Source organism: Panthera onca, chromosome X (genome assembly GCF_046562875.1).
Source record: "Panthera onca isolate mPanOnc1 chromosome X, mPanOnc1 haplotype 2, whole genome shotgun sequence".
Lineage (NCBI taxonomy): Eukaryota > Metazoa > Chordata > Mammalia > Carnivora > Felidae > Panthera > Panthera onca.
The window spans coordinates 128465878-128489507 of NC_138357.1; the positions used below are offsets into that span (position 1 = coordinate 128465878).

Genomic DNA, 23630 nt, shown 5'->3' on the forward strand with positions numbered 1-23630 from the left:
GAGTTTCCAGGTGGCTTCTGAACATCTGAAATTTCTGCAAGAACCCCCCACCCCACCCCCCGCCCCGGGCTTTTCTTTTCTTTTCTTTTCTTTTCCATCCTTTATGACTTTCTCGTCGGCTTCTAGTGAGTCAGAGCACAAAACATCAGTCACTGCAGATCTGCGTTATCTTACTGGATGCAAAACCAAGTCAGATAAGAGAAGTCAAGTCAGTGCAGCAGGGAGGGGGGCGGGAGGGACGCGGGAAAGAACCCCTGGGGAAGGGAGCCGCCCACCGACCCTCAGCCCCAGGACGGAGATCCGCGGGATGCCCTCCGGTGGGGGTTGGGGCCCTGGAGAGACAGAACAGGCCCCGTCTTAATCTCCAAGGTTCCTGTCTGTTGACTTACAGTGAAACCTTGGCCACTGGCCTAACCGGTTAGACCGGCTGTGGATTAAGTCAGTGCCCCGGAGGCCAGACACACCTCTCCCTCGAATGTTTGCTCCCACACGCCCAGCTGCTCAGTCTGCAGACACAGCAAATGAGGCTCTTTGCACAGGCTGTTGCTGAACCCCCAGGGCTGGCCGTCCCTCCCCCTCACCTTTATGCAAGCTCTGCCTGTAAAAAACAGCCAATGGGGCGTCCACACATTTAGACACTTTATCTCTCAATGGACTCACAAATCCGCCAGAGACCCACATGTGAAAGAGAAATCTGCCAAACCTTCAGGAAAAAAAAAAAAAACAAAAAAAACCCAAAAAACTCAAGGGAAGATCTTTATCATCTTCCCTTAGAAGAGACGTTTTAGATAAGACACCTAAAGCCTGAGCGTTTAGCAGAATTCAAAGCCCGTGTGCTTCAAAGAGATGAACAAAAGAAGAGATAAGCCACTGGTGGGAGGGAAGCATTTCCAAATGAATACAACTCCGTAATAATAGAACCATAAAATGTAAACACACACACACACACACACACACACACACACACACACAGCCAACCCTCCTTCTAAGTACCAAAATACTTGTGATGGTATAGGTCACATCACATCTCTTGGGGTCTCAGCGTATACAATTGTGTAGTCCCGGCATTACATAGCACAGATTCGGGCACTGGCTTTATTCAGGTATACATTGTATTATACCTCTTACGTGGATGTTTTGTAGAAGTCTCCGAATGTTTTTGAACTTCTCATTTATTGAATAAGCACATGTCACAGTGCCTGCCATACAGAGAACTCAATAACCAGGAAGGAAGGAAGGGAGGGAGGGGGGGAGGGAGGGAGGGAGGGAGGGAGGGAGGGAGGGAGGGAGGGGGGGAGGGAGGAAGGAAGGAAGGAAGGAAGGAAGGAAGGAAGGATGAATGGGTAGGTGGGTGGGTGGATAAGGGGATGGATGGATGGATGGATGGATGGGTAGGTGGGTAGATGGATGGATGGGTGGGTGGATGGATGGATGGATGGATGGATGGATGGATGGGTAGGTGGGTAGATGGATGGATGGGTGGGTGGATGGATGGATGGATGGATAGATGGATGGATGGATGGATGGGTGGGTGGATGGATCGATGGGCAGATGGATGGATGGATGGATGGATCGATGGGCAGATGGATGGATGGATGGATGGATAGGTGGGTAGATGGATGGATGGGTGGGTGGATGGATGGATGGATGGGTGGATGGATCGATGGGCAGATGAGTGGATGGATGGATGGATGGATGGATGGATGGATGGATGGATTGGTAGGTGAATGGGTGGGTGGATGCATGGGTCTGTGGATGGACGGATGGATAAATTGAATAAATTAATGAATATGTGACATTGAGAAGCAATGCTAGGAAAATGGGCAGCTTCCATAGAGAGACCTTAGGGAATTTCACACACTGAGAAGTAAATAGTTATATGCATTTTACCGCTACTAGCAATTCTGAAAAAAAAAAAAAAAAAAAAAAAAAACCAAAATTGGTGATTTAAATTGGTACAACACAAAGGCAACCACATCCCTTCCCGCTGTTACATATAAAATATGATTCTGCTGCTCACAACACGCGCACACACACACCAGAAGGGACACCATATTGCTGTTTTAAATTTTTAATTGAAATGCGTGAGCAGACCAGAATGCGTAACAGAAGTCTTCGTCGAGCGTGTGTCTTAAGCCAATGCACCACTGTCCAGAAACAGGAGTTCTCTTCCCCACAGAGGCTACGCCAGACTCAAATATTCATCACCTGGGCTCCTCCTGAAGTGTGTCAGACTTGGGCTCCTGTTCTCTGTAACCCAACACCACAGCACAGAGCACCAGTCTTTCCCCAGAATAACTGTCCCGTGTTACTCTGACGGCTGAGTACCGTCCCAACCCAGTCCCTCTAAGGCTATATCCCAATGGCTATCTTCAATTAGACCCGGGGGCATCCTGTGTGTGATGTCGGCCAAGACTGCCTCCCAGAGCTGAAGGAAGCAAACCCTCCGTCACTCACATCGTGCAAAAGCTGTCACCACAACTGATGTCACGGACGTGCCCAGATTCCCCTAGCCAAGGGCTCACCTGCTTGACAGGATGGAAACTCTGGTCAAACACACCCACCGGGTTATGACATAACTAACCATCACCACGTGGTTCAAACTGGTCTACCAGACCCTTCGATGCTCCACAGTACGTGCAAGACAAACCATTCTAACTTTTAAAACGTCACATTTACCTCTCTTTAGCTCAGCGATGCCCGTCGTTCATTATGATCGTGGCGGCCACAAGCAGCGACCCTGTGAGCTGTTCCAACACGCGGCATGAATTCACAAAATTAGGACACTTCTGAAGATGAGGATTTCTCCTGGAAGAAACTTCCAGTCTCAAAAAAACTGACAACTGTCCCCAAAACAGCGGTGTTCAAATGGTTTGGGAACGTGCTGACCTGACCCGTTATTCAGGCTGAGGTAGTGATATCCGGCAACGAGCAGTCACGCGGGACACACCACAAATGGATCTGCCTCTAAACAAGGAAAAGAACCTCTGGAGATTCTCTTAGCGTGAGCAAGGTGTCGCCAGAACCACCTGGACTAAACCCTTGGTTCTTCCAAACTGAGACGACGCTCCCCTGCCGCAAGCCAGCTAGAATCTTCCTTCCGCATCGTCTCCAGCGTCTCCCAAATTGGGCGTCAGTCAATGGCACGTGGCGGTCCAGTTGGGTTTTGCAGAAGAGAAACAGCTGTAGTGTTTCTCAGACGCGCTCTGCAAAGTCTACGTGAGACTCACCCTCAAGATGTCTGAACGTCTACCTAATCCTCAAGGAAAGGACTTTCCACCCTCGAGGGTTCCTGAACGGGTATACCGGTGTCATTAGCTTCGGGGCAGAAGGCAACGCGCAGTGACGTCTAACGCTACGTGGGATAGATACGGTAGCACCTGCCCAAGGCGGCATCTCGGAGCTCCTCGGGGCAAGACCAGGGAGCACGGATAAGGGTCTACCAGAAGTTTCTTGCTGCTCCCATCTGCTGAAAGTGGGGGGCAGCCAAGAGGGCGTGGAGAGCTTGGGTCGGCGGGGGTGGCGGGGAGGGCGGGGAGGGCTTCAAGCTGGGTTTTGGATGGTCTACGTTATTTTTTTGAGGCACTCAGGCTGGTCGGCCCTAAACAGAGGCACATAGTTGAACACCTGTTCCCTCTGAAGGGCCGGAAGGAGACGTCCACGCAACGGGACCATGCAACAGCACCGTCTATAACCACACAAGGAGCAACACAACCGGTCAGGTTACTGCAGAAACCGGTCCAGCTTCTCCTGGATGCGGGCGAACGCGTCCTTCCCCATGTAATCGATGCGTCCCTCCTCCCAGTGTCTCCTTTCCTCCTCGGGACTCGGGGCCTTGACCTTCTCTTCGATGGAAATCTCGAAAACGGAGACGGCCAGGTCAACCTGGGGAAGACAAAGAGACAGGAGGCGGTCTTTGGAGCCATCAGCGGCACAACATGCCATCCGCTTCAGCGACGGGTTCTACGAATGAATCTCCGCTCTCTGGGACCAAATACGTGCTGCGTTTCACACCATACTCTTAGAAGATGGTTTTGCTGGCCACGTTTTGTGAAGTCTTATAAAGTATCACTGTACTTGGGTTCACTTTTTCGTAAGAGGTGTTTCAATTTCTAGCCACTGAACCTTTTGAGACACACACCTGTACTGATTTAAGGCTTCTACCCGCCCCAAACCTCAATGTTTTGAATCACTTGTATATAATCAAACTACGTGAAATCAAGAGGATGTTCACCATATGTGAATAAAGCCTATAGTAGTTTGGACGGCCTGGCAAAGCCATCGAAATAATAATCCCAGTGGTTTTCTGCTCGCAAACGGTAGGGTTTCTACCTTCTTAAAGCAAAAAACTGAGACAACATATAGATACACACGTGTGCAAACACATACGCACACACCCCTTTTGTGTGGCACTCAAATGGGTCAACAAAACTAGCAAATATGTTTGCTTTGAAAATTTCTTACCAAGAATTAGAAAAGATGTCTACAAATATGCATGTGGTAATAATACACACACACACACACACACACACACACACACACACACACAGACGCTAAACGTGACTCGGGTATTCACCAGACACTATGTGTCAACGGGATGATATTAGATGCCAGATGGCTAAGTTAGAATTTAGATGCCACTGGGGGGGCCTGGGTGGTTCGGTCTGTTAAGTGTCCAACTGTTGATCTCAGCTCAAGTCATGATCTCATCGGTCGTGAGTTTGAGCTCCCAAGTCAGGCTCTAGGCTGACAGCGCAGAGGCTGCTTGGGATTCTCTCCCCGCCCCTCTCCTGCTTGCACTGTCTCTGTCTCTCTCAAAATAAATAAATATTTTATTAAAAAAGAGGATGTCGATGTCAGTGGGCTATGGTACTCTGTACTCCATTTGCAACCGTGTTTTTAAAGAGTTTGTACGGAAAACGTTCTGTTTTCTGCCCTTGTCCCCGTGTGTCGTGTTCAGGCCATCCTACTGGTCAAGGAAACAGCAAGAGTGGGAAAGAAAAAAAAAGGTCTTTTCCAGAATACCTTCTTTTCTCTGTGAGCCCTTGGATTTGGTCCCGGCGCATCTCTGGGAACTAAAGCTTTCTGGAAATAACAGGACCCATAGCACACATGTCACACTATGCCAGCACAAAACGGTGTGCTGACTGCATCACCCGTGATAACCAGAGAAGGTGCGTATCTGAGAAAACCAGAAAGTCCCCTGATTCTGTGACACACGGAAGGATACAAGATACTGAGCATCGTCCGAGAAAGTGAATGCGCCCCAGTGAAGCCAGGCACTAATCACGGACTCTTGCAGAACACTCCTAGGTCTAATTTCCACCCCCATTCCCTGCTCAGAGAAGGCAGTGGACTCACCTACGGTCCCAAACCCACCACCCGGCTGAGCTGTTACATAAGGTCCTCCGAGCAGCGCTCCCGAACCACGTTCCCCTCTAAACACTATTCGTCTGAGTCACAGAGCTTCAAAGCCGTACTCCCGGAGCTGAATAGGCTCACATTCCACATCCTGCCCAGCAGAACTGAAGAGACGCCATCAACAACCACTCTAGAATGCGGTTGAAAGTAGTGTATTTGGCATTTACTACCTTCACAGAGAGCGAGACAGGGCGTTCACGTTTTCTCCAGCGCTAACGGCTAGTACAGGCTTTGTGCCAACTGTCCTCTGTATTATATGGTCAGCCAGAATCCAAATATTGCTATAAACTAGATATCTTTGTTCCCCCAAATTCCTACCAACCCCCAATAGGAGGGTATGAAGACGCGGGGCCTTTGGGAGGTGGTCAGGTCATAAGGGTGGAGTCCCCATGAATGCGACGAGTGTCCTTATAAAGGGGACCCCAGAGGGCTCCCTCGTCCCTTCCGCTGTGTTAACTACTCCTTAAAGACCAAAAGGTGTCATTCAATGGCTGTTAGAAAAAAAAAAAATTAGCAATTGCTTTCACTATACGCACAGAAAGAAGAAAATTTAAGAACAGAACGTTCTGGAAGAGGAAGGAAAGCAGTACATGGGCCATTTGGATCAGAAGGCTCACCCCCAGAATTTTCTGCTTTTATCTGCTTCCTTCGAGACAATGCCTCCCTCAGCATTCATTTCCACGCTCGCCATACAGAAAAACAGCAAAGCCCCCGATGGGTCAGTGAACTTTTGCAGAACGGCGTTTAAAAGAGAGAAAGGCCATCGTGATTAAGGACGGAAAAGAAAGTGACCACAAGCAACCCAGGCAAGTGCTGCAAAGGACAAGGACGCGGATCAAAAGCACCAAAGAGGCTGGGGGAGTCTTATTGCAAGAAAGTCAGGCTGGAAATTGATGTAGCGGTTGGTGCGTGAATACGGCTGGCCTCAGACATGGTGGACGGCATCCACCAGGAGTGCCGGACAAGACAATTAGGGTACCACCTCCAGAGCATCCTGAGGACTGGGGTCCCCGGTGACATCCACAGGGGGCTCCTGGCTCGGTTCCACGGCTTCCACAGACGGGCCACTTTCTGCTTTATCCGCAGGCCGCTAGAAACACAACCAGGCCATCGTTAGTCTGCGGACGGCTTCAGGACAACTACAGCCTTAACCACGAGGACAGAGAACTCTTTGCCAGGGGAAAATAAAATCAAAGGCACACGTTGTGCTAAATGGCCTCTTCTGCAAAGTCTAGAAACGTGGGCTCCACCACTCCCACCTTCTCCCCTGACACCCACCGTTTCTCGCACAACACAAGATGCTGCAAGTTCTTATGGGATGTGCCAAAGCTAATTTTTCACACAGGGATTCAATTATAGTTCACCCCCGAGCAACACGGGGCTAGGGGCATTGACCCGCACACAGTCGAAAATCCACGTATACCTGTGGACTCCCCCAAAAGGTAACTACAACTAGTTAACCAGTGACCGAAAACCTTACCAATAATATAAAAAGTCGAGTAACACGTTTGTTTTTTTTTTGCATGTTCTATGTATTATATACTGTATTCTTACAAAATGTAAGCTGGAGAAAAGCAAATGTGATTAAGACAATCCTCCAGGAAGAGAAAATACATTTATGGTACCGTACTGCATTTACTGAAAAAATCCGTGTACAAGTGGACCTACGCAGTTCAACCCCGTGTCATCCAAGGGTTGACGACAGGTTATACCAAATGCCCACAGGAGCATTTTACTAAGCTCGCCTCTCGGGCAGCACAGCAGCCTCTGGGTTCAATCTTCTGATGATGCAAGCAAATGACAGCCCAGATTCACGAGGGCAAATTTAGAAAAAAACAGGGGTAGGACTCCTCATCCTTCAATACTGATATTAAACATGGGTCCAAAATCGTACCAAATTTTTTTATTTAAAAAAAGTATATATATGGGAGAATATATGTCATGGTGATGTTACACCTTTGTCGTTTCTAATGCTTCCTAAAGGAAAATGGAGTGACCAAATGGCCGACAGGAAACAGAAAGATGGAGGAGAAAAAAAAAAAATCTGAACAGATGACCAGGTCCTTTATAGACTAGTCACCACACAACGTATTTGAGGTGCGGTAAACCATTCAGAAAGGTCATGGGACGAAGAAGAAAAGCATGGGGAATCTTTGGTATCGACAGACACAGACACATTGAGAAAACAACACTAGGAGACACAGATGTGCGTAAGGAGTATAAATGAGGTGTACCGAGGTGGTCTGGGTCTCTGTGGAGTCTGCACATTGGGGGGAGGGTGGTGATAATGGGTCACACCTCACTCCAGCGGAAGTCTCAAGTTCAGGCCACCCTATCGTCTGTTATAAAGAAAGAAAGAAAAGCAAATTAGGTCAGCCCTCCTGCAGGTATCTGGAAACACCCAATCTCTTTTTTTCTGCATCCATGATACAAGGGCAGCCCGTTAAGGAAGACGTGTGGGACAGACGCTGCCGGGCTCACCGATGCCTGTGTCTACTCCTCAGTCTCGGGCTCACTCGTCCCAGCCTCCTTGCCCCTACATGGAGCCACCTCTCCACTCCCAGGTCAGGTGAAGCCTACTTCAACTGGGGTTCCACCAGAAAACAAACCCCGACCGAAAGTGATTTGAGTGACTATTTTCTCACTTCTTCCAAGGATGGTGTGCAGCCAAGATCATTCCAGGTGCACGAGAGACAGCATAACGCATTGTGTTCAATGGCTGGCTACGACAGGAGATCCTAATTGTCCCTCAGGGAGTCACGGCAGAGAAGGGATGTCCTAGAAGACGCTGGACCGGAATAAGAGGAGGATCCTGGACCCCTCGATGACTGCATGGAGCCACACATATCTTTGTCACCACAGTTGACTAGGACATGGGCACGGATTTTTCCTCATTTGGGGATGTTTGTTACACGGCAAGCCTGACCAATTCACAATCGGGAAGCAAGCTTGCACCCACAGGCTGGGGGCCATAAATGCTCTGAAGTCTTCTGCAAGACTAAGCTAATCAGTCAGCCACAGCGACTAGAGAACGCCGAGTATGTGCCCAACTCTCTGTGCAAAAACACTGCGAAAATCATGCAGGTGGACTGGGCTGAGCTTGTAAGATGGATATTATAAATACACCTGTTACTTTATTTCCCCTTGAGGCAACCAAGACGCTGTCGAGAAGAATCTGGGCAGACATTTTAGCAGTGTCATGAGGCTGAGGACCCCATAAGTGATGAGGCATCCAAAAGGGACCCTCTGAACGCCACAGGCTTTCACATGGGACCACACTAAAAGGAGGGCCAGAAACAGCGACTCTTACAAACACAGAAGCCCGATTTCACACCAGCTCAACCCCTCATAGGGTGTGGGCACACCACCTGTATGAAGACTTCCTGCCAGGAAAGATGAAACAGAACAAAACACAATGCTCTCTGGATGAGGATAATATGATTCAGAGCTTCCAATGACCCCAGCAATTTTTCCATGTACAATGAATGTCTTGAAGGCTATTCAAAATCAACTAGCATAGAGCAAAACAAGATCAAATGAATGAAAAGCAAGAGGGAACAAAATCAAACCACAAGAACATGGGGCGCCTGGGTGGCTCAGTCGGTTGAGCGTCCGACTTCAGCTCAGGTCATGATCTCGCAGTCCGTGAGTTCGAGCCCCACGTTGGGCTCTGGGCTGATGGCTCAGAGCCTGGAGCCTGCTTCTGATTCTGTGTCTCCCTCTCTCTCTGCCCCTCCCCCGTTCATGCTCTGTTTCTCTTTGTCTCAAAAATAAATAAACGTTAAAAAAAATTTTAAAAAAAACACAAGAACATGAAATCCACATATATGACTTATCAGACACAAACTATAATCAATAATCAAGTCTAAAAAATACTTCAAATGAAATAAAGGGGGAAATTAGAGAATTTCAAAGGAGTCCAGAAACTGTCCTATTAAATATTTTCTGTTTACTGGAATTAAAAACACAGTAACTGGGGCGCTTGGGTGGCTCGGTCTGTTAAGTATGCAGCTTCAGCTCAGGTCATGATCTCATGGGTCGTGGTTCAAGCCCCGCGTCAGGCTGTGCACTGACCGCGTGGAGCCTGCTTGGGATTCTCTTTCTCCCCCTCTCTTTCTGCAGCCCCCCCCCGCTCTCAAAATAAGTAAACTTAAAACAAGCTCACAGTAACTGCAGTTAGGTGTCCAGGATATGGGTTTAACAACTGATTAAACACAGCTAAAGAAAAGATCGGTTAACTGGAGAACAGGCCAGTAGAGTGAAGCATGGAAAGCCAGATGGGAGGGAAGTGTAGAGAAGTGAGTCACAGATACAAGAAACATCATAAAAAGTCATACTAAAGATCTAATTACAATAACAAGAGAGTAGGTGAGTGGGGAGAAGGAAGGAGAGAAAGAGGGAGAACAGAGAAAGACAGAATGCTCAGAAGGAACACAGGGTCAAGGAGTGCTACAAACTCCAAGGAGGACAAACACAAAGAATAAACAACCCAGAGCCATCGTGAGGAAACAGATAACCAAAGCCCAAGAGACAAATCTTACAAGCAGCCAGAGCAAAGAGACAAATTGCCCTCAAGTGCAGAAACAGGATCCTGGAAGACGGACTTGCTAAGAGATCACGGAGGTCAGAAGACTAAGAAACAACATTTTTAGGGTGCCCTTGTGAAACTACCTGCCAGGGGAGAATTCCACATCCAGTAAAATACGGCCTAAAATGAAGGTACATAGTACATGTATGAATGACAATTTAAGAAATTATTATACAGTTTTTCACTTGCAGATGATGTGATTTTGCATGTCGACTGACCAAAAGAATCGAGGCAGAATCTGTTCGTGTGTAAAAATTTAGCAAGGTAGCTGGATTTCAAAACTCAAACATATTTCTATACACCCACATCAAGTAGTAAGAAAATTAGTTTTTACAATGATACCATTTATAGTAGCCTCAAAACACACCAAAAACGAGGAATAAGTCTAGTAAAATGTATCCAAGATCCCTACCAAACAATTTAACATATTGACATAAAATAAAGAAGATCTACCTAGAAATATACTATGTCCACAGAATGGAGGGCTCAACATTTTGGAGATATCAGTCCTTCTAAAACTGATCTGTAGGTTCAGTGCAATCACAGCTGAAATTCCAGAAGACTTTTTTGTTTGTTTTCCAAGACACTGTAAAGCTGATCCTAATATTCACAGGCAAATTTAGAAGAGGCAGGGAAAGAAGAAAAAAGTTGAGGTACTTGTATGACCAGTAATAAGACTTATTTTAAAGCCATGGAGGCGCCTGGGTGGCTTGGTTGGTTAAGCGTCCGACTTTGGCTCAGGTCATGATCTCATGGTCCGTGAGTTCCAGCATCATGTCGGGCTCTGTGCTGACTGCTCAGAGCCTGGAGCCTGTTTCAGATTCTGTGTCTCCCTCTCTCTCTGACCCTCCCCTGTTCATGCTCTGTCTCTGTCTCAAAAATAAATAAACGTTAAAACAAAAATTAAAGCCATGGTCATCACAGCAGTATATTACTAGTGCAAGGAAGGAAAAGATAACACAAAAGAATATAGAATCTGAAAACCGATCCATCCACAAATGGGCACAGGAATGATGGCAAAGGCAACATGACAAAGCAGTGGGGAAATAACAGCTTTGTTGTTAACCTGTGCTGAGTTCATTCTAGATCCACGTGTAATAGTAATGAATGCTGACCCCAAGCCCATTCCTTACCCAACATCCATTGCAGGTGGATTATACACTTACATATAAAAAGAAGACACAATACAAATTCTGTAAGACATGCAACGTCTTCATCACCTTAGTTTTGGGACAGATTTTCCTGAACGGTGAATAAAACAGACTCTACATAAAGGAAATACTAAAACCTGGGTAAACTAGGAATTTCTGGGCATCAAAGGATGCCATTTGGGGACTGAAAAGGTAACAGAGTAGGAGAAAGTATTTACCGTACTACTGGAAAAGAGCTTGTATCTGGAATATATACACATTGTTAAGACTAACTTTAAAACAGGAGACCCTGGAGGAAAAAAAATGTTCAAAATATTTGAACAAGCATTGCCAAAAGCGTCACAGCTTGATAAGCATCTAAAAATTGGCTCATGTTAATTCAGCCTCATCTGACACATGCACACTAAAACCACAAGGAGACGCCCCACGTGCTCACTGGCCCTCTGGAAGGTTGCTGACGAGGTGAAGCCACCAGGACTCCCACTAGGGGTGCCGCCACTTGCCAAATCCTTGGCAGAATCTACTAACGCAAAAGGGTACATAAAAGCCTACCCTTTGATCTAACGACCCCGCCCCTAAGTATCACCTCACCAAAAAAGCGTGTGCAAGGGCAACGCCAGGCACGCACAACGTTGTCCCCAGCAGCGTTATCTGTATCGCCCCAAACGGTAGTATCCATCAACGCTAGAATCAATATATCGTGTCCTCCTACAATTTGACACCATGCAACCCACAGAATAAATGAACTACTGACTCACTCTGCAAGATGGAAGGATCTCATAAATATGTCGCGTGAAGGAGACCAGACTAGAAAGAACATACTGTAGGATCCCATTTATAAGGAGCTCAAGAGCACTCACAAGTAAGTGGTAATGGTGGGCCAAGGTCAGGGTAGCATTTTCTAGTGACCGGGAGGGTGAAAGGGGTCTTTTGGGGTGAATTTTCAGGTCCGGATTGTGGCTATTTAGAATTTTTTTCACTCTGAAAATGCATCAAGGTATATACTTATCACGTGTCATTTTTTACACATATGTTATCCCTCAGCTTGAAGGGAGGGAGGGAGGGAGGGAGGGTGGGAGGGAGGAGGATGTTCTACAAACAATAAAAACAACTGATAACTTCAAAAAAATAAACGGCATTCCTTGTCTTTTCACTCACTACATTTCCCCACCCAAGATACTGGAGGACAAAACCATGACTGAGAAAATAATAAATGGCAAGTATATTTGCCTAATACATCAATGTACATGGGAAGAAAATTAGACCTTCGGCTGTAACTTTTGGAAACGGATACCGAGTTGTCAGTACTGGTTGCCATATTTACAAAGGCTCCTGTCTTCCATCGGGATCCCAAGGTCAGGACCCAGCTCTTGTACATTTATAGGAATTTATGAAAATAGTTTTTTGTTTTTCGACTGGGTTCCAGCTCCCCAGATCAAAGACCCAGAGTCAACAATTCAATACATGGCCGGTAGGTGGCAGTGATGCTGTGTAATGAATTCCAAAATAAAGCACTTTGGATACAGCGAAGGCACGCGTTCCTTTGGTGTTTTTTCTTTCAAGTTCTTCTTTTAAGTTCTAGTTGGTTAACATAGAGCATAATACTGGTTTCAGGACTGGAAGTTACCGATGCGTCCCGTCCTTTTAAAAGTGTGAGGACTGGGGACGCCTGGGTGGCTCAGTCGGTTGAGCATCCGACTTCAGCTCAGGTCACGATCTCGCAGTCTGTGAGTTCGAGCCCCGCGTCGGGCTCTGTGCTGACAGCTCAGAGCCTGGAGCCTGTTTCAGATTCTATGTCTCCCTCTCTCTGACCCTCCCCCGTTCATGCTCTGTCTCTCCCTGTCTCAAAAATAAATAAAAACGTTAAAAAATTTTTTAAAAAAAACGTGTGAGGACTTCATCGCTTGTAGAGACACAAGGTCATCATCAGAGAATCGAGCCACTGGGATCCTCAGAGGTGACCCCTCCCTGGCCATAATGACACATTTCAGCAGACAAGTCGGATGTCTTCCCTTCCTGCCTCTGCACGTCTGGAGGCTCCCTTCTGCCTGAGCACTTGAATGCGAACCCAAGTTCTACCTCCAGGTGGATGGTTCTAGACTCCTTCCTCGGCAATCTGCACACACTGGTTACTCATGGCAGGCACCCGCCGTTTGGAGATGTCTGGGAAGCCTGGGGCGCAGAGGCATGGAGGTGCAACAAACTGTAGAGTGCCTTCCACAAAAATGTCCGCTAAACTTTAGACATCGCTTTTTCGCCGAGGCGCCTGGGGGTGGCTCGGTCGGAGAGGCGTCCAACTTCAACTCAGGTCACGATCTCATGGTTCGTGGGTTCGAGCCCCTCATCGGGCTCTGTGCTGACGGCTCGGAGCCCGGAGCCCACTTCGGATTCTGTGTCTCCCTCTCTCTGTGCCCCTCCCCCACTCATGCTCTGTCTCTCTCTCTCTCAAAAATAAATACACACTAAAAAAAATTACACATTGCTTCTTCACACTGAGAAACAGCTCCCCCAAAGCCGTGTGCAGCACAGAAAATTTAAGGGGAATAAAAGTGCCTTCCAACGTGAAGACTTAAATCCAGAAATCTTTCAACACCGGATATTATCGCAATGTATTCACTTGGAGATACGGGGTCTAGGAACACCGGTGTCCTTTGGGATTACCCATAATCCTTTGGGATTAGGTCCCCCACAAGTATCTCCGGGCTGATCGAGGTGTGGGCAGCCTGGAGCTCCTTCCAGCGGCTCCCACACAGAGTCTGTTTCCTGGCTTTCTCCTGCTTCCAGAGACACCGGAGGCCTTGGCTTGTGGCCACGCTCCTCCAAAGCCAGCGGAGCTCACGTCTTCTGTCTCTGCCTTGCTCAGAATCATCTGATCACGAGGTCCTCATCCGGATAAGGTAGCATTTTCAGGTTCCCAGAGTCAGGACGTGCCCGTGTTGGTCGGGGAGAATCATTTGATGTACCCACGGGTGCAATGATGCACGTGAACGCGGGAGCCCCCCCACATAAAACTGCAATGATCCACGTGAATGCAGAAAGCCCCTCCCACGTAAAACTGTGCAATGATGCACGTGAACGCAGGAACCCCCCCCCACAAAACTGTGCAATGATCCACGTGAATGCAGAAAGCCCCTCCCACGTAAAACTGTGCAATGATGCACGTGAACGCAGGAACCCCCCCCCCCCACAAAACTGTGCAATGATCCACGTATAATTGTGCAATGATCTACATGAACGCAGGAGCTCCCGCCCCCCACGCCAAAGCCAGAGCCTTGGAAGCAGGCTCTCAGCTCTGTGTCCTTGGGGAACCAGCGTCTGACTCTCCCATCACAGCCGTGTGGACGTCGAGTACTCACGTCCTCCGAACGGCATCCCTTGGGGGAAGGCGGGATGTCCTCTGTGACCACAGTCTCCTCCGAAGGGCCCTCAGCTGGCCAAGGCTGGCTGGACCCTGCTGATTCTGCACACGGCTCCCCGACGCCAGTCTGCAGAAAGATGAACACAGTAGCTAAGTCCTCCTCCTATGTTTCCAACTCTGCAGCTGCCCTGGGGACCCCAAGACTCATACCATGCCCTGTGAGGCCAGTGCTCCCCAACTCGGTAAACATAGCCTTGCCCAAGGAATGCACACAGACCTGGGAAACCAGGACCCCAATGTTTTGAGTCAGCTGTGCAGACAGCCAACTGCTCTGGAAACAAACCCCAGCACCCCCACACACCCTGGCCGACAGAGAGCCCCTCGGGCCATAGGGGCTGCTGGCCACGAGACACCTGCAAAGGTCAGCTGTGATCAAACAGGTGACAGGTGGTTCTCAAGCAAGCTGTCCCATTCTCGTGAAAACCACCTGTGTCCTCACTGTTCTGGATGCCGTATTTCCCACAAGCACCTGACTCCACGTCTTATTTTCCTTCCCCCACAACCTGACGCCTGGCTCACCGCCCGGCGGGAGCACGGTGGCAACCTGAACGCAGATAAACTTGTATGCGCTCATGTGACACGACCCGAGACCCCGAGTCCTCAGAAAGAGAAGAACCACTTGGTTCCACCAGACAGAACCCGCAGCAAAGACTGAACGACGGGTTCTTTGTGATTTCCCATCAACGCAATAAACGACCCGGTAAGCAACGATCAGGTAAGAAAGTTCTCTGAGACCGAATTCCAAAAACTCTTTTGCGAGGCACCTGCCGTTCCCCTAGTCGGCGGACTGCACACACATCGTTACGTAGTGCGTTAAGAGTCACCGTGACATTAAAAAAAAAACAGATCAGCGCCAATCTACAGTTTCAGAAATACTCTTCACCCACGCGTCGCAACACGTGCTTCAAGTGATGATGTAAAATGGAAAGTGTGTCCTCGCAAGACATGGTAATCAATCCCCCGCGGCCACTCATCCCCCAGTGGCTCTTTCCCTGACGCAGGCAGCTAATTGGAATGATTTATGCACGAATCCTGTAAATCTCAGCAACACTCTGGCTCATTAAACATTCACGATTCTGAGCCGAAGGCGGGGTGGGGGGGACAATAACCACACAGGGTGTCTGTCTGTTCAGCATCCTTTATGAAATACAGCATGTGGGAACAGAAGCCTGAGCTTCCAGAAAGTACACCGGGCATTTGGGTCACGCACAGCATCTACCCGTGCCCAACGCCTGTTTCCAGAGGGCGTCACCCGCTTACGGCGTGTCCCGGAGCCACGTGCTCTCCCGCATCCCGGAAGCTCTCGTAAAGAGGCAGGACGCTGTGCTGGTAGACTGTCCACCACAGGTTGAGGAAGGACGTCTGGTGCTGGGTCCCCAACCCGGAGCCGTCCTCCAGCACCGAGCCCGTCTGCGGATTGTACTTATAGTTCCATGGCTTTGTGGGCCCCAGAAAGTGCACGACCTTTGCACTCGAGCCGAATCTGAGGAGGAAACACACAGCATTCCACTTTCCACTTGGAAGTGACCACACACACACACACACACACACACACACACGGAAAGCATCACGCGGCCATGAGACACGTCAAAGACAGCAGCAAGTAAACACCTGTCTCAACCCTACTAATTGGACCCACACTCAGGTTTCCTTAAAGATAACGGTTTCAACACTCCACATTTGCAGTATCTGGTTTTCTACATACCAAGGAACATAATCATAACCCACTGGGGTATTCCCCCCAAAGCAGAAGAATCAGTCGAGAACCTTATAAACATGGATACTGGGGGATGTAGCCCAAAGCATCAGCTCCTTAAACCAGTAGGGATCAAAACCAAAATCACTTTTATAACGGATGGCACAGGATCCAGATGAGAAAAGTGACTTCTCTCCTCTCAAGATTGTGGATTTTCTCCTCTCAACCTTTTTTTTATTTAAAAAAAAAATTTTTTTTTAATTTTTTTTTAACGTTTATTTATTTTTGAGACAGAGAGACAGAGCATGAACGGGGGAGGGTCAGAGAGAGGGAGACACAGAATCTGAAACAGGCTCCAGGCTCTGAGCGGTCAGCACAGAGCCTGACGTGGGGCTTGAACTCATGGACCGTGAGATCATGACCCGAGCCGAAGTCGGACGCTTAACCGACCGAGCCACCCAGGCGCCCCATAAAAAAAAATTTTTTGACGTCTATTTATTTTTGAGAGAGAGAGACACAGAGCACGAGTGGGGGAGGGGCAGAGAGAGAGGGAGACACAGAATCCGAAGCAGGCTCCAGGCTCTGAGCTGTCAGCACAGAGCCCGACATGGGGCTCGAACTCGGAAACGGTGAGATCATGACCTGAGTCGGAGTTGGACGCTTAACGGACTGAGCCACCCAGGCGCCCCATCTCCTCTCAACATTTTAAAACATTTTTTTCCATATCCGTCTTCCCATGAAATTTTAATACTATATTTGCACTGTAATGCGTGTTCCGTATGCACATCTCTGGTTTATACATTAAAAAGAATAGGATGTTTGCACTCCCCAAGGACCAATTTCTGCCCCTTGAAGGCAGTCTGGCCCCTGTTAAAAATGCACACTCTAGAATTATTCTGTCCCTACAATTCTGCTCAGATTTTCCACTTTTCTTTATAACAGCATCACCCAGAGCAGCAAATCTCAAACATTTTCGTCCCAGGACTTTTTGAAATTCTTAAAGTGCACGGAGGACCACAAGCCTAGATTTGTTCACGTGGATTCTATCTGTACGTATTTATTGCAATGGAAATTAAAACTGAGGAATCTGAAAACAGATTTAATCAATTCATTAGAAATCAATCACCCCCTGAGATGTTGATGTTCATTTCGTACTTTTTTCATGAAAAATAACTGTATTTTCATGGACCATCCCAAGAGGAAACAGCCAGCTTCTTATATCTGTGTGCATTCAGGACACTGTTTTTGGTTTTTTTGTTTTTCAGTGCATTTTTTATTACATCATAGAGTGTAAAACTCTTATACACTCATGAAAAAGTGAGAAGAAAAGAAAAAAATAACATCTTAGAATTATTTTTTTTAATTTTATTTTTATGTATCTTAGAATTATTTTTCGAGTCATTTTGACTTTGCAGACATTAAAAAGAACTGTGGGGAACCCCTTGGGGGTTCCTCGGACCACACTCTGAGAACCACTACCATTAAAACTCCCTGCCTTGACTTCCTATAATTTATAATTACAAAAGGCAAATGGAGGGACAATCTAATATTTTTAAATTTTTTTTTAATGTTTATTCATTTTTGACAGACAGAGAGAGGCAAAGCATGAATTGGGGAGGGGCAGAGAGAGAAGGAGACACAGAAGCCGAAGCAGGCTCCAGGCTCCCAGCTGTCAGCACAGAGCCCGACGCGGGGCTCGAACTCACGGACCGCGAGATCATGACCTGAGCCAAAGTCGGACGCTCAACTGACTGAGCCACCCAGGCGCCCCAGGATCCGATTTTTTTTAACCCAAATGCCAAAAGCTGATAAAGATTCTAGAGACAGGGTTGCCAGAAAGCAGCTGCTCTAGAAGGATCTAGAACACAGAGAACTTACCGTTTGAAGGCAGGGCTGTAGGTGTATGCCGTGTTACTGCTCAAGTTGTAGATGAACGGTAAGTGCTTGTGGATGTCTGCCGTGGACCAGCTACTGAAGAAACTGTTCAGTAAGCCTTGATCTGCCCCTAGATGACGGAACAGCGCTCGGAGAGAATTCAAGACTCGCTTGAAGGGCTTAATATACACACCCACCCGCGAGGTCCCATTACGTGTCTCCTCTCTGCCCACTACAACACGACCGTTCGTCTCAAAAGGGAGTGGTCGCCCACACCGTTAATCGTAACACCGCATATTGTCTCCAAAATTCTCCACCCATAACCTAGACCATTGATAATAAACTCACACGTTGTCTCCAGAATTCTCCATCTTGCCCACAATGAACCCCATCTGGTAGCAACTCTCCATCAGTCTCGTGTTTTCTTTTACGTGACAACAGTCGTAGCACGCTCCCCCTCTATTAAAGCCTGTTCCAGCCAAATATCGGCTTCTCGTTGGGTCACTTTATTCTACTCCAGGGGCTGGCCAACCAAGGCTTACCTCCTGTATGATCAGGATTGGGGACCCATCCTTCCTACTCACTGCGGATGTTTTCAATGCTTTTCTACGTTGCGTATTTACTGACTGACTTCACTAATTCCTAACACGCTGCCTGGCCCTATTCTTCCACACCCGTCTTTAACTCACTTCGATTTGCCATTCACATATCTGGGGGAAGGTGAGCATGAGGCAGGGATATGGCTCCTGGGAAGAGCCCCGTTCTCTTCCACCCACGTCCGGCTTCCCTCGCTTACCGTCAAAGCTGCCGTGGTCCACGGCATGTCGCAGCAAGAGGCCGTGCGTCTCGAGAGACGGTTGGAAGACAAAGACGCCGCTGTTGAAGCAGTCCGGCCACCCGGGATCCGGGGCTGCGGAAAACTCCGCCCTGTCAAACAGCTCATCGATATTGGACAGCACCTGGCAAAGCACAGCATGGGAAACCGTGTGGCCACACGTCTCTTACCTCTGGGATGCGGGTGAAAACGCCACAGACACTTAAGGACGGGCAGACTATGTCCAGCGACTGGAAAGCCGTGCATGTTTTTTGACCGACTCTTCTGTTAGGCTTACAACAGACACAGGAGAGCGTTATGAGTAAGACTGCTCTCCGGCTCATTTCAGGCGCCTGAAGTAACACCATCTCTGAGACGACATTATTTTCTCAAGGTTTTTAAAATCCTGCGTAGAGCTTGCCCACCTGAATATCCTCTTTAATCCAGCAAAGGTGGCCAACGAAACTCTGCAAACCCGTGAACGGAGAGGTTTCCAAGTCAACGTGATGTTGCCTTCCAGAGCTTAACTATTAATTCCAGATTAATCCCTCCAACACCCATTGCCTTTCTAAATTGTGCTCTGCTTGGAAAAAGAAAACATTACTCCCATGCTGCTACGGGTCTTATTTTCCTTGGCACCTCCCCGTCTTCCCATAGAGATGCTTTTGCCCCACCAAGACGACCTACAATGGACTGGCGACATCCCAACTCCCTCTCACGCTTTAGCTTTCCAATGGCTGGTTTTGAAGGCAGCCAACATAGGCTCCCACCCTTCGGGTCACTACCCTAAATGACAAAGGGAGGGAGCCGCAGCCTCAGAAGCCAGCTGTTCCAGTCCCATTGGGACTATGCATTTCAATACACAATCAAGGCAAAATACTTTTTTCTAATTATTCGATTTCGTGTAGATGAAACGATGTGATTAGAAATCCCTCCTAGGGAAGGAGCGTGGCTTCAAGTCCCTTAGTGTCCCGAACGGGGACTACGGCAGTGCAAGTGCTGTGTTATACCTGGTTCCGATGCGCTGAATGTCAATGCTGGTGACAGAGATGGAGGTGGGGACCCAGCAGTAAGAACCAGCAGGCTACTTAAAAGGGGTCTTTGAGGGGTTCCTCGCTGTCCTCCCAGTGCTCACCAGAGTATCTGCATCCAGGAAGACACACTTGCTGTAATGGGTGAGGGTCCAACAGTGAAGCTTGGTGAGGGTGACCCCAAGCTCAGGCCTCTTCAGAAAGGCCAGGTGGATGTAGTCTGCACTGTCCATCAGGTTCACCTCGATCACCTCATCAAACACCTTCGACAGGATAACCCTGGAAAAGAGCCACACCAAATACTAGGAGAGCAAGGGAATATTCAACACAGGAGATGCTATCCCTTCAAGATGACACCCCTTTGCTACTCACAAAATGGAGCACGGATCCAAAACCCCAAGCAATCTTTGTGTTCAGGCTTTATTTTTGCCATGGAGTTTTGTACACTTCCCACTCATGCTTAAGCCTTACGCAAACTTAAAAAGTTTGACAACTATACAAAATTGTCTTAGAGTGATTCTGGTCATCCCTTAAGAAGGCAATTCTCTTAGAAAAATGTGTGTGCTGTGGGAATGAATGCTGAGCAGATACAGACCATCTCTATCAGTTTTTGTTTTATGATCATTTTTTATTTTTTTCATTTTATGTATTTACTTTTTGCTTGTATTTTATGTATTCAAAACCTACATTGTTAGTTGCATACAAGTTCAACACTCAAATGTTGAAAGACATTTTGTCAAAATGAAATTTCCCTCTATTCCATTAACTTATTTTTTTGCTTACGTTCTACTCCATCATAGACCAGAATGTTTGGGGATGCAAAGAATTAAGGAAGAGCTAGAAAAAGGATGGGGGAAGGTCAAAAGGATACAGGGAGCCAATCAGGAGAGTTACCCATGCCCAAGCTGGAAGCACTTTGAACAGGAAAACAAATAAGAAACCCAAAGTATAAAATGAATCTTCATGGGTCAATATTAGTATTAATATTAGTATCAAAAATACATTAATATCATAATATTAGTATTAATATGCTAATTAATAAATAAGTAAATGGGAAAGAAGGACTAGCAGAAGAATTCCAAATAATAAATGTATTAGGAATGAGGGAAACAGAAAATCACCATTGGGGGTGGCTGGGTGGTTCAGGTAAGCATCCTACTCTTTTTTTTTATTAAAAAAATTTTTTTTAACGTTTATTTATTTTTGAGACAGAGAGAGACAGAGCATGAACGGGGGAGGGTCAGAGAGAGGGAGACACAGAATCTGAAACAGGCTCCAGGCTCAGAGCTGTCAGCACAGAGCCCGACACGGGGCTCGAACCCACAGACCGCGAGATCATGACCTGAGCCGAAGTCGGCGGCTTAACCGAGTGAGCCACCCAGGCGCCCCCATCCTACTCTTGATGTTGGCTCACAGATGGTGAGATCGAGCCCCGCATCAAGGTCTGTGCTGACAGCGTGGAACCTGCTTCAGCCTCTCTCTCTCTCTCCCTCTCTTTCTGGCCTCTCCCTTACTTGTATGCATACCCTCTCTCCCTCTCTCTCACAATAAATAAAATAACATTTGTAAACAAGAAAAGAAAAGAAAATCACCATTAGGCTAACACTGCAGTAATAATTGCTGTTGACAAGGTTCTCCGATGGATGCTAAAATCAATGTGTGAAGGTTTTGAGAAGCAGCAGCATGTTTTCATAGTCTGAATGTATCTCCCCAAGATATTTATCAATTACAAAGACAAAAATCATAACCCCACAGACAGAACCTTACCCATGTGACCAAGGTTAATATCACCCTAACAGGACACAGCCACATCACATACTCCTTGATAGGATGCCCTAAAAGAGGTACATCACTCCTGCAGACTTCTTTTTTTTGCCAAAAATGCATAACCTCTACTAACGAGAAAATATTGGACAAACCCAAGCTGAAAGGAATTCTATAACATAACTGACCAGTACTATTTGAAAATGTCAAGATCATGACACGTAAGGAAAGAAAAAGAAAATGTGATAGATGGGAAGTCACAAGGGCAGACGTGATAATTAATGCAGGGTCCTGGATGAGAACAGAATCATCTAATATCAAGCACATCCTTTCTTTTCCACATTTTGTGTTGCTATTGAAGGTGCCTCCTGTACACATCCAGGATATGGCTGGATTTTATGTTTATTTTCCCCTGGCGGTAGTCTCTCTCCCTTAAAAGGGGTTTTTAACCCATTCACCTTTAGTATCATCATTGACATATTCTTACTGAGTCCTGCAGTTTTATTCTTTCCCTTTTTTTTTACATTTATCATACTTTCTTCTTTGTAATCCTTTCCCGCCTTCCACTGCATGGATTAGATTTTTTTTCCATTCCATGCATTTTTCCATTAATGCTTGGGAAGCATACATACCCTTTATAGTCTTCTGGTGGTTATAGTCTTCCTCAGACTGTCAACACACATATTTGAACTTATATTTTCTGGGGCACCCTGGTGGCTCAGTTGGTTGAGCATCCAACTTCAGCTCAGGTCATGATCTCATGGTTCATGAGTTTGAGCCCCACGTTAGACTCTATGCTGACAGCTCAGAGCCTGGAGCCTGCTTCAGATTCTGCGTCTCCCCCTCTCTGCCCCTCCCCAGCTCGTGCACGGTCTCTCTCTCTCTCTCTCAAAAATAAAACATTTAAAATTCTTTTAAAAATATATTTTCTACCAAACGTGAAGATAGTCGGCATCTGTATGTTCACCCCAGAAGAGGCAAGAACATCACCTGATGTTCACTTCTGTCCCTCCCCACTGCACTCCACAATCACCTTGTTGTGGAGTGTAAATCCCAGACTATTTTCGTAATTATGCACAATGCATTTACAATTTAATCCGAGTTCTACTTAGTTATTTGTTTAGCAATGCTTCTTATATTACAAGTTCCTGCCTGGATTCATAGTTCATTCTGGTTGAGTACATCCTGAAGTCATTATGTTCCCAAAAGGTCTTTGAGCGGTAGAATTATTAAGCTTTTACGTATTTGGAACATCTTTATTTTGCTTTCGAACTGCATTAATGTGGCCGAACTGAGAAATCCCATTCCACAAGTACTTTGTGCTCCAGAGAATGTGAGACATCCACTGTCTCAACCTGACGGATGCTCAAGTGCACTTAGCGCCTTTCTCCGCTCTTTGTTGGGTTCATTCATGTGCTCAACGCTCACGGGGCATTCGCAACCTAAAATCCTTTCTCAAAGCGGAAATAGGAGATGAGTTCCTCCCTACAATCCGTTCTTTTTCTCTTTTTGAAATTTCCATTATTAGGCAGGTGTTGGCATTTCCCAGTCGATCCGTTGTATCCCATACCAGCTTTTACGCTCGTGCCTTACGTTTTTTTGTGTGCTTCACTGAACAGTATTGAAAGTACCTACGTGTCTGAAAGAGTACTATTTCAACGCCAAGTTCCCTTTGCTTTTAACCCAGTTATTTATGGAATTTATGGCATCCTCAGGGTTGTGTAAAGATCTGGGAGCCAGGAGGGTGGAGGGCAAAAAAAGCATCACTCAGCGTTGCTACAAATAGATGGTGGTGTCACGTCTTTGAATTCTTTTGTTCAGTTCTGCTTGTTTTCTCAGAATAAATCCCTGGTCTTGGAGTTGAGTGTCACG

At 47.0% G+C, this 23630-nt stretch overlaps 1 protein-coding gene across 4 annotated transcripts in view; it reads right to left on the minus strand.

Annotated features, from left to right (window-relative positions):
* Window positions 1-2055: 2055 nt before the first annotated feature.
* LOC145714235 (glycogenin-2-like) overlaps window positions 2056-23630 on the minus strand; it is a 32223-nt gene continuing 10648 nt past the window's right edge. For 3 of the 4 annotated variants that reach the window (XM_081793491.1, XM_081793490.1, XM_081793489.1), the window contains exons 4-11: window positions 20099-20273; window positions 18946-19108; window positions 18153-18279; window positions 15839-16061; window positions 14517-14645; window positions 7656-7760; window positions 6404-6511; window positions 2056-3885 (exon numbers count right to left, since the gene is read on the minus strand). In XM_081793491.1, the coding sequence (XP_081649617.1) occupies window positions 3724-3885; window positions 6404-6511; window positions 7656-7760; window positions 14517-14645; window positions 15839-16061; window positions 18153-18279; window positions 18946-19108; window positions 20099-20273 (1192 nt within the window). In that variant the 3' untranslated portion in view covers window positions 2056-3723. The remainder of the gene's footprint in view (window positions 3886-6403; window positions 6512-7655; window positions 7761-14516; window positions 14646-15838; window positions 16062-18152; window positions 18280-18945; window positions 19109-20098; window positions 20274-23630) is intronic. The other variant, XM_081793492.1, reaches the window with a different exon arrangement.